Source organism: Pipistrellus hanaki (genome assembly GCF_964339955.1).
Source record: "Pipistrellus hanaki genome assembly, chromosome: 15".
Taxonomy (NCBI): domain Eukaryota; kingdom Metazoa; phylum Chordata; class Mammalia; order Chiroptera; family Vespertilionidae; genus Pipistrellus; species Pipistrellus hanaki.
Genome location: NC_140517.1, coordinates 24554755 through 24565344, shown reverse-complemented (window position 1 = coordinate 24565344; position 10590 = coordinate 24554755). Strand labels below are relative to the sequence as shown.

Here is a 10590-nt window from a genome sequence, read left to right as displayed (position 1 = left end):
GGAAGCCCGTGGGGCTTGCCACATGTCATACTTGGGAGACCTGTTGGGCCAGGCTGCAAAGAGGAAGGAGGTGGTTTGTTTTCCTCAGTAACTTCAGTAAAATCTTTCTTCCTTTCCCCTTAGCAAATCACAGCAGGAGAGACTGACAAAGGCAATAAATAAGTCCCCAAAGGAATATGTATAAATAGCACCTTCATTCTTCCAGGATCAATATTCTGCAAATTAGTGATGTCTCCTTCCTTGGCTAGGGTAGTAATCAACTGAGCCTTGAACGTCTTCCCTAAGACAAGCTTTAAACTCTTAAAGAGCAGGAATTTCCCTCAAAACTTGTCTGTAATGGCTAATCTTGAACCCAAACTTGAAAGGTTAAACAAAAGCACAGTGTGTTTTAAAGCCTCTGGAGCTGATTTTCATCCCTTTTCCCGTGTGTGGCGAACCAAGACTCACCGCCATGCTGTGGGAGAGCTGTTCTGCTGTGAGACTGAGGCTGTAGTGCTGGGCCTCCAGCCGTCTGCACTGCGTCTGCAACACCTGCCGCTCCAGGTTTTGCTCTGAAAAGACAAGCGATGTTGATGTATTTTCTGTGTACAGGGATCACAGACTCTGGCAATTGTTCTCCCTCTCTAATGCGGCCAGCACAGTACTCTCCTTGGGACCATAATGCTCCAAGTTCTTGGTATCACGCTGGTAAATATGTCAGTGTTACTAAATTAAATCCAGCCCAGTGGAATCAAAGGATCAAGCATCAAAAGGCAATTTAAGGGATACAGATTAAGAAGAAATTAAGGGTAAGTTTATGGCCTTAAGATACATTTTTCAAAAAGAAAGATAAAAAATATTGGAATTAGCCTTGGCAGTTTTTAAACTGGTAGAAACAGCCAGAATAAACCTAGAAAGTCAAAGTGGCATTCTAATTAGTAAAATGAAATCTCTGCTCTTCCCAAAAGATTCCAGGCCTGGTTTTAACAGAAGAGTGACTTCAAACTTTCAAGGCTAAATCCCTGCATCACACGGTATTTCCAAGAATAAAAACCAGGGAAGGCTACCAGACTAATGTATAGAAACTAGAACAGTTTCAGCAAAATAAATACAATAAAATTAGCTCCTAATACCACTTACGTAGATTTAAAACCTTAAAAGAAGTAAATTCAAGGAAGAAACGACATTAGAAAACAGGTGAAAGCAATAGGGTCATCATCTCAATGGGTACAGAAAATGCAGGAGTTAAACCTTTGACAATTGTATACCATAAACTCAGCAGCAAATGAGATGTTTAATGGGCCACTTCTAAAGTTTCACAAGACAAGAGCCCTGCTAGTGCCTCTAATTCAATGGCTTAGAGTAGGGGTGTCGAACTCAATCAGAGAAGGGCCAAAATCTAAAATCCAGCCTAAATCGTGGGCCGAATAGTTTACTGAACAGTCATAAACTGACAATGTCATAAACTGACAGCAGAGTGCAGTGATGACAGCGCGGTGCGGGCCACATTGCAAAGCCTGGCGGGCTGGATTTGGCCCGCGGGCCTTGTGTTTGACACATGTGGCTTAGAGGTTCTAGGAAATGCAGTATAAGAAAAAGTTACTCAAAAGGAAAGAACAATCTACAAAAGGTCTGATCATCTGATTACTTAAGAAGGGTTAACAAAATTAAAAAACCCACAAGATCAAAGTGTAACTAAATCTAATAAAAGTAAACTGCTCATGGAGAAAACTCAGCAAAATTTATTTAGTATACTTTACCATCCTATTTATAAGTGGAACAATATCGCTATTAAAGATGTCAATTCTTTCCAAATCTGTAAATTCAATTGGGTGGAACAAATAAGGTGATCCTAAAAGTCAAGGGCCAAGAACAGCTGAGCTGTTAGAGAAGAACAAGTCGGGGTGAGTTACTCCTGACAATAGAGCGCCGCAAAGATATGGCCAGGACCCCAACGCGTGGAGCAGAGCAGCACCAGAGACCTGGGCCCGGGGGAGGGTGCTGCTCGGTGGGCATGCCCAGGGGCAGAGGCACCCTGGAAACCGCCCGGATAACTGCTTGCTCCGGCGGGAAAGACGAGGTTATATTTCTACCTTACTTCTCACTCAGAAATGAATTCCAGGCACAAGAGAAGCAGAATGTGAATACTTTTAGAAGGAAATGCAGAACATTATGTCCTTGGAGGTAGGGAAGGAATTCCCAAACAAGTCACCAACATCAACCCAGAAAAAGTGGATGCACCGCACTCCATAGAAATAAATAATAATGCTATACATTGCTTCTGGATACATATGTATGTACTTAAAAAAGAGCAACATGCAAGAAGTGATGGACAAGTTCAAATATAGGATTCCATTTGAAGGAGGAAAGGGAATGAAAGGTAGGAATTGATACTCTGGTTGTCCCTTTGTTGGTCTGTCTCTTAACTTTTAAAAGTATTTGAAATGATGGATTCATAATCAAATGTTTATATTTAATATCTACAACATAGATATTGATAAAACTTGTGTGATATGGAAATGGATTAATTAGGAGGTGGCAGCCCAAGTTTTGCATTTCTCACATCAAACTGACAGCACTGCCAATGCAGTGAGGGCCAGAGTGCAGAGGGACGCGGCTCACCATGTCAGCGGAACCAAGACCAGGAGCTCCGAGGGCCTGTCAGTGCTCGTCCTTCCCGGGAGCCCACCTGCCTGTTCCACCGGAGGGAAAGGCTGGACTCCTCCACTTCCCCTGCATCAAGTTCACAGCACACAATCTCTGACTAAGTTGGAAGGGGCCTTCGCAGGCATCTCAAGGAAAATGATGTGCAGAGAAGGGGGGTTGTGTGCTGGGAACATAACGGCAGTGCCAGAACACCAGCGCGCAAGCCTATGACTCTGTACACGAGACCAGCGTGGGAGGGGTGTGCCCACAGGATGTGTTCCACCAGGCAGGGATGGAGTGTGCACCCACAGCTGAGAATAAAACATTCTGGTGACTTGCCTCCCTGCACAGAAGGGCTGGTCCAGGAGGATGACAGAGCCTGAGAGGGAAAGTGCTGCCAGCATTGAGACACTTCTAAGGCAAGGCAGGCTCCCACAGGGATCAGGCCCAGCTAGTCGGAGCTCAGCTAAATTAATGAGCTTTGCATTTCCCAGGACCCTTGTACGTAGCTCCAGTGACAATGATCTCAAGTTTGTCTGCGAAGAATTGCCACTCTCAGTAAGCCTGGGCACCTACAGAAACCTGAGAAACAGTTCTTAAAATGGGCAAAACGGAAGGAAAATCCACCTTCTAGTATTAGCATCTAGTGCCCCAGAAAATCTGCCAGTCCTGTCGCTTAGAAACTGTCCCTAATGCTGGCAGTGAAGTCCAGCGCTGATGGGTCTATTAAGCTTTTAGTGACTTTCTTTACTGGGCCCTCATTCTGCTCCTCCCTCCCCTTTGTACCTTCTATATGTTCCTGGTAAGCTTCAAAAATTGCCTCAATCCCTTGCCACTTGCGCCTGGGGGGTTCCTCGTCATCCTCTTCTTCTCCATCGTCTTCCTCCTCCTCCTCTTCCGAGTCCTGGTCCGTCTCCTGTGTGAGGGGGCCCTTCCTCACGGCCAGGGGCTCCTGCTGCCCGTTGTGCTGGGGCAGAGGGAGCCGGCTTGAGGACTGCAGCTCAGGAATGTTGTAGTGGATGGACGTGTCAACTTTGTGGTTCTGCTCTGCAGACAGCACGGCTACGCTCCCTGGGAGGAGAAACGGTGGAAATGAGATGCAGCAAACCCTGATCTCCAACCACTAGTGACTCCCACCAAACTTTGGGAGAGTGAATGTGGGGGCTCACACGAGGGGCTAGCACAACCATTAGGTCACAAAGGACTCACCAGGCCCACCGAGTCTAGTCTTAAAGGAAGGGGAGATTTCCAGGTGAGTCTGTATGGGAACACTGGGAAAATGCTCAGCTGTAGGACACAGGGACCCTGTTTTGGCCAGAAGGGCACCTCGCCTGGCCTTACTAAAAGAAGGGCCGCTGCTAAACTCAGGTGGCATCACATGGTAACTTTTCTCCCAAGTGTGGGCCCCAGCCCGGTAGCATCAGCATCACTTGAGCACCAGCTGGAAATGGAGACTTGGGCCCCACCCAGACCTGCTGAGGCAGAATCTGCCTGTAACGACCTCCCCAGGTGCCTCGTGCACACCGAAGTGCCAGAGGGGCGTGCCCAGGGGGGCAGCCTCCGTACCTTTGTGCTTCTGGAGGGTGGACTGCAGCACGGACTCGTGGAACTGATGTGCAAACTCCTCTGGTATGAAGGGCTCCCACGGCTTGCTCTTCCCGTTGATGCTGTGGGACGGTGGCACGGGAATGTCCTTGGGGGCGGGGCCCCTGATGTAATGCATCATGCTCGGGTTCTTCTTGCCCCCAGGGGCCTCATTCGACCTGGCCTTCTCAACGCTGGCAGGAGTCAGCTCCTGGACTCGAGACAATTCCTGTGGCCGGAGCTGTTCCAGTCTCCCAAGCTCCATGGCGTTTGGGACATCAGACAGGGAAGCAGCAATACCCACCGGCTTTTCCATATCCAGAGAGGCTGGCTGCATGGCTGGTTCTTTTAGAGACAGAAAGCGAGGAAAATATTAAGAGCTGCAAGACACTAGGTGGGCCCTGACCCCTACAGCTTACACTTGACAAAACCTAGTACAAAGGACCAAGACTCAGGGAGCCGTTTAATTAAATGTCAGTGCACAGGTGTGGCCTGAAGACGGGGTGTGGTAGCGGCAAGTCCATCCTTAGGAGGTGCTCCAGGAAAGCATCTGGGAAGAAAAAGAATCTGAAGGAAAAAGCAAGTCATCCAAAAGGCAAGAAGTTATGTAGCCCGACCGGACAAGAAAGCATTAGGAGTTAAGAACAGGACTGGATAGTAAAGATCTGTTCTATTCAGCAGCACAGCAATGTGTCGTCAAAGCCATAAAAGAGAGAAGGTGTGAAAGCAGATGTTGGAGAGGCCTGGAAGGCAGAATGAGCAAGACAGACGCAGGAGAGTGCCAAGGAAGGGCAGACAGCAGCAGCAGAGCCGAAGTAGAGGTGCTGAGACCTGGGATACAGAGCTTCTGTGGCTTGGGCCACCAGTGGACTGACGGACGATGGCTACACCTACACTGACCGCCAGAAGCCTGGACCCTCCCTTTCACTCTCCAAGCCCTGACTCCAGCTCTCATGTTCTGGCCCGAGGAGATCCTTCATCATGGAGGAAGCTTATATGAGAGAGAGAGGGGGAGAAGCACATTCTGTCTCCAGGACGAAAGATTCATGTTCTGAAGACCTTGAGCAGTTGCTTCTGACCCTGGGCAGCCCACCGGACGATCCTGGGCAGTGGCGGACGGGGCTGTTCTTCCCGGCCTGGGCCTTACCGCTCAGGGAGACAGCAGGACTGTCCCTCGGAGAGTTCCTGAGAGAGTCTGCCACTGCCGCGGACAGTGCCTTCTGCTTCATGGCATGGAGCATTTCGACAAGTTTCTCTTTGTCTATGAGAAAAGCAGCCTGAGATTAACAAGACAAGTTGCATCATTTCTGAGAGGGAAGGGGGGCAGGATTGTAGCCCAGGCTGTGACTGGCTGGTGCAAGTCCTTCAACCAAGAAAAAACACCCAGCTGGCACCACTGGGACAGGTGGTGTGTAAAGGAAGAAACCTTGGTGTCAGAGTGAGCCCAGATGCCTCTCAGCTTTTACTGTGTAACATTTCAGGGGTATCCCCAAAACAGCCGTGCGTGTGGTGATGACAGCTATGGAAATGATGGGTAGCTGTGGTCTTCCACGGTAACTTCGAGGATGCATTTTTTTTAAAAGACAAAAATGATGGCCCCAACACAAGGAAGCAACCCCTGGAAGCGCAGGCTGCTTCCCGGCGCATTCTCTTCCCCTCCTCCCCCTGGCATCAATGCCCACGATGGCTGCCACTTGTTGAAAAGGAAGACTCCTGCGATGTTCGATGCCATGAATCCCTGCTGCTGTGGCACTTCCTGGTGAGACTTCAGTGGCTTCCTCTAGGAATATGTCGGGTGGAAAGACACTTTCCACAACAGAACTGGGCACCTTCCCGGAGACTCCTGCTGCTCATCACACGTCCCTGCCCCTTCGAGGTGAACGCGAGAATTCCAGCTTGTTGGTTCAAGACAAAAAAGGCCACACGCCAACGGAGAAGTAAGTAGAAGCAACTGAATAACCAATACACTTTTGCTTTAGTTTTGTCTTCCTTGCAGAGAGAGGCGAGCAGGTGTCAGCAAGGGGGACGTGGAAGGGCGCAAATGAGCACTCCAGACAGGCCAAGTTCTCACGTCAGCCAATATCCCGGCACTAAGCGAGCGTGTGGCCGATCAAGGAAGTGGACATCCCCAGAAAGCATTTACACCACACCACGTCTTCTGCACCACGTGTTCCAGCCCAGAGAGTCAGTCCCAACAGGGCCGATCTGGAAGCACCTTTCAGGGCAAGCTGCCCACTCACAATGCGCGTCGGCTCTGCAGGCGGCCACAGACCACCCACCCAAGCCTCCTGCCATCGGAGACGAAGCCCAGTGGGCCATGCCTGTGGCCCCGCAAGAGGAAACGCCTGGCCGTGAGCCTGGAGTGAGCGCTCCGCCACAGGAGGAAGCACTAAGCCTCGAGCCAGGAGGGTCGCTAAACCTGCCTCAAGTGACAAGAGCTGCTTTACATACAGAACAAAATACTCGCAAGTTTCTTTTCCGCTCCGGATGAAATGGGAGAACAGGCTGTGAGTGGGACACTTTGAGTTCAGATGGAAGAAGGCGGAGCCGGTGGGGCAGGTCTGCTCGCTGCTTCCTTGGGGAGCCCAGAGGAGGGAAGAGCGCCCCGGGCCAAAGTGTTTTCCGGTTCTGCCTGGAACGTGGGTCCCGGATTGCCCCGGGGGCCTTATGAACCCCACCTGCTCCTTCCGAAGCTCCTAGTGAGCCCCACCCCCAAGGGGCCCAGGTGAGGCCCTACCTTTCCTCTTCTCGGCGCTGATGTGGGTCAGGTTGAAGATGGTCAGGAACTTCTTCTTCTCTTCGAAGTTGGGGCTGTTGTTCATCTCGTCGGGACTGTAGCGGGTGAACAGGGCCAGCCTCGGCGAGGGCGTCTGCCGCTTGTTCTGAATCGTCGGGGGCGATGGGCTTCTCTCTCTCAGCATCCGCCGCCGCTTCCTCCGCTTCTGGGTCAGCAGTTCCTCCTTCTGCTGTTGGGTGGTCAAGCCAAAAAGTTGCAAAAACTCTAGCTTCTAGATTGGGAAAGAAAACAAATGAGTTTGAAAACCACCAGCAGTGGTGTGGCTGCACTGTCCCAGGGGCCCCTCCTGGGGTCCTCCAAGCCCAGGTACCACGGCCAACTCTGTGCGGGGCCTCGGAGGGGGACCCTGATGGCACGCCCCGACACCTGCAGTCCGTGGGGACTGGAGGAGCGAGGCGGAGCCCAGCAAATGTGGGGTCTACTGGGACAGCGGGAAAGCCACGAGGCAGGCGCTGATGTGGGCACGAAGCCTGACAGCAGTGATGAGACCCGATACCTCGGAGGATGTGTCCAGTTTGAGGGGCGGCTGCTCGGCCACGCAGCGGAGATGGGCCCTGACCTCCTCTTCATCACTCTCATCGTAGGAGTCATCCAGGTCGTAGTAGTATCCTGGCGACAAGAAGAGCTGTATTTAGCTGGGCAAGAACACTCCGTGCTCTAGTGGATGAACATGGGGGCAGGACCCCTATGATCTTTGTGCAGACCCACCCATCAGGCCAGGCCCTGCCGGTCCTTTTAGTACCCCGAAACCTCGATTCCTTTCAACCCAGGTGAAAACGTGCATCAGCCCCTAGGCCTACAACTTTCTCAGGAATGGCAGGCGGTGGCAGGAGGCAGGCACCAGGCTTGGTTTGGACCCATAGCCCCCAAGGGGCCAGGCAATTCCTGGGCTGACACAGATCCCCTTCGTCATACAGGACTGGGGCCGTGTCCATGGCAACCCAAGACTGTTTGTGCACATCAGCTCACTCCTGCTGTGGCCATCTGGGCCCATTACCCAGGAGGGGACACGCACACTCGGATCCCATTGTCTCAAAGGCACAGAGCATGCACGCAAACTCAATGTGCAGAGAATAGCAGAATCCCTGCACCCAAAGGCACCAGGGGCTCCCCATTCTTCCTTCACAAGGTGAACAGAGGAGAAAGTCCTTCTTGGGCCCTAAATCTCTCCTAGACCAACAACCCAGGAATTCTTGGCCCCGGCCTCAGCTTCTGGCTAAGAGATTGAATACAACCCGCATAGGACCAAAGTTTCCAGCAGGAGAAGAGAAACTGGTGTGGGGCCTTTGGCCCCTCCTGGTCACATGGCGGTTGCAGGTGGAGACAGTCATTCTCACCCTGGGCCTGCTCACCTGCTCTTCTTGGCTCTTGGGAGAACTCGGCGCACTGCCGGCTGAGTCCCCTCACCCCACAGGAGCAGGAAGGAGGTGGCCAGACCTGCCTTCGCCCCTGCCCAGGCCTAACTGCCTGCAATTGACAGCAGCTCCCTCTACTGAGCTCCTGCTGGGCTTAGGCCCAGTGTCTCAATAGCCTCCTCCCCCGTTATGATGGACTATTAATATTAAAACTGCCTTATTAGCCTCTGTTCATTTATCAATCATGCATTTCTGTTGAACTGTCTTTACAGACAGGCTTTGATTTGGCTTTTTGGGACAATTTGCATTTCAGCAAGACAGGCAAAGGCCCTGGGTCTATCTCCCCAGCAGAGGGAGCAGGTAGCTACACAGAAGCCAGTGCCCTTGCGCCTTGGAGCTGCTAAACCCTAGAGCGGGAGGCAGGGGTGGGCGGAGGGGCTGAGTGGCGGGCACTACGGCTCTCTAGTCCCGAGAGGTCAGAGGCCACCCGGGAGACCGGACCTTTCTCTTGGGCCTCTCGCCGTCTGCGCTCTTCCAGGTCCAGCTTGCTGACCAGCTTCCGGCGCTGCTGCAGGAACTCATCGAAGATGTAGGTGGGGTCAGAGCCCCGTGGTGCTGGGGGCCGGTAGGGTGAGCCCGGCTTCAGGGGTCCAGTGAGTTCCCCGAAGGGGGGTGGCTGGGCCAGGGTGGCCCGCTGCTGGCCCAGGATGGTCTGGGTGGACTTCTCCAGCTCAGCCAGGAAGGGCCCAGGCCCGTGAGGAAAGGCCTGGTGCTCCAGGCTCCCTGCCTCCCGTGGAGGCGGCTGGTACTTGTCCAGGGGGGTGGCCTCGCGCTTCCGGGGCCCTTCCTCCGCCTTTTCCGGGCAGTAGACCCGCTCCACCTTCACCAGCGGGACTGCCGCCTGGCGGCCGGGCTCGAACAGGGCTGGGTGGCTGTGCAGAGGGTGGCTCTCGGGGGCCCGCCGTGTCTCCAGGGTGTTGTCCATCAGGGACACCGGGTTCCAGAGGGCCGTGGGCACGGAGTGGTGCTGGGGCTTGGGCGAGATGAGGGGCGGGGGCCCGCCAAAGTGCTGCGGGGTGTCTCGGCTACCCGGCTCGTGACGGTTTGGTCCCGGCCTGGAGAGTGAACAGAGCAAGCCGTCAGTTGTGAGAATGGGCATGCCAGCCACCCCGTCATGGGCCTCCCAGGCTGCCTGCCACGGCCCGGGTGTAAGAGGCAGCTTCAGAGATGGCCCAGACCGGAGCCGGCTTCGAGAGCCAGGCGCTAGCAGGGGTCTTCAAACTACGGCCCGCGGGCCACATGCGGCCCGCAGAGGAGTCTGATCCGGCCCGCCAGGTTTTTTGGGCAGTGAGCGCAGCCGAGGTGTTACAGTAGGAATTAGTAGTTCATATAGTCCGGCCCTCCAGCTCTCTGAGGGACCGTGATCTGGCCCCCACTTTAAAAAGTTTGAGGACCCCTGCGCTAGAGGGTGCAGAGGCCTCCTCTAAGCCACCTGGCCAGGGCCTGGAGGGAAGGGCACAGCTTCCACTCCTCACCCGAGTGCTGGCCGTTTCCCAAGAATCCACTTCCTCTTCAAACAGCTCGAGGCAAGTGTGTGTAGACCTTCTTTTGTGAGGACACGGAGGCTGGGGGTGTGTGTGTGTGTGTGTGTGTGTGTGTGTGTGTGGACTCTGCTTGCTGAGGGCGCAGAGATGGTCCCAGGCCTGGCCAGACCCTCTTTCCACCTGGTTTCTCACCAAAAAACTTACAATAGCTCATTCTATTCCATCAATTCCTGAATCCCTATCACCTCCCGTAAGGACAGATCCTCATCTTAGTTTTCCACAGGAATCCCATTACACAGAGAATAAAGACAGGATTCTGGCGCCGAAAGGGTGACCTGCCCTTGGTACCCACTTCCAGATGCCAAGCAGTGGGCAGATAATGGAGGGCAGGCTGGCTGCCCTCAAGGCGGCCTCAACTCCTCTCTCCACACTGTCCTTGCAGACAACAGTGAGAGAGAGAGAGACCAGCTTCCAGGGCTGCCCAGCCCAGTGACAAGGTGGGGGTGGGGGGAGAAGGACCCTCACAGGCAGGGTGGGCCTGAGCCACCGCTGACCCCCAGTGGTCCCCGTGAGAAGTGCAGCAGCCCCACAGGGCCCCGAAGCAGGAGCTGGGCTGGGGCCTGACCAGGATGTCCATCAGACAAAGCAGCTTTGCCATGCAGTCCTCCTGAATGACTCTTTCCTC

General features: G+C 53.6%; 1 protein-coding gene across 12 annotated transcripts in view; it reads right to left on the bottom strand.

Annotated features, from left to right (window-relative positions):
* GSE1 (Gse1 coiled-coil protein) overlaps positions 1 to 10590 on the bottom strand; it is a 408579-nt gene that overhangs the window by 3725 nt on the left and 394264 nt on the right. For 10 of the 12 annotated variants that reach the window (XM_084905540.1, XM_084905546.1, XM_084905543.1 and 7 more), the window contains 7 exons: positions 8863 to 9476; positions 7503 to 7615; positions 6947 to 7217; positions 5357 to 5470; positions 4192 to 4554; positions 3412 to 3696; positions 448 to 551 (listed from right to left, as the gene is read on the bottom strand). In XM_084905540.1, the coding sequence (XP_084761666.1) occupies positions 448 to 551; positions 3412 to 3696; positions 4192 to 4554; positions 5357 to 5470; positions 6947 to 7217; positions 7503 to 7615; positions 8863 to 9476 (1864 nt within the window). The remainder of the gene's footprint in view (positions 1 to 447; positions 552 to 3411; positions 3697 to 4191; positions 4555 to 5356; positions 5471 to 6946; positions 7218 to 7502; positions 7616 to 8862; positions 9477 to 10590) is intronic. The other 2 variants (XM_084905544.1, XM_084905545.1) reach the window with 2 other exon arrangements.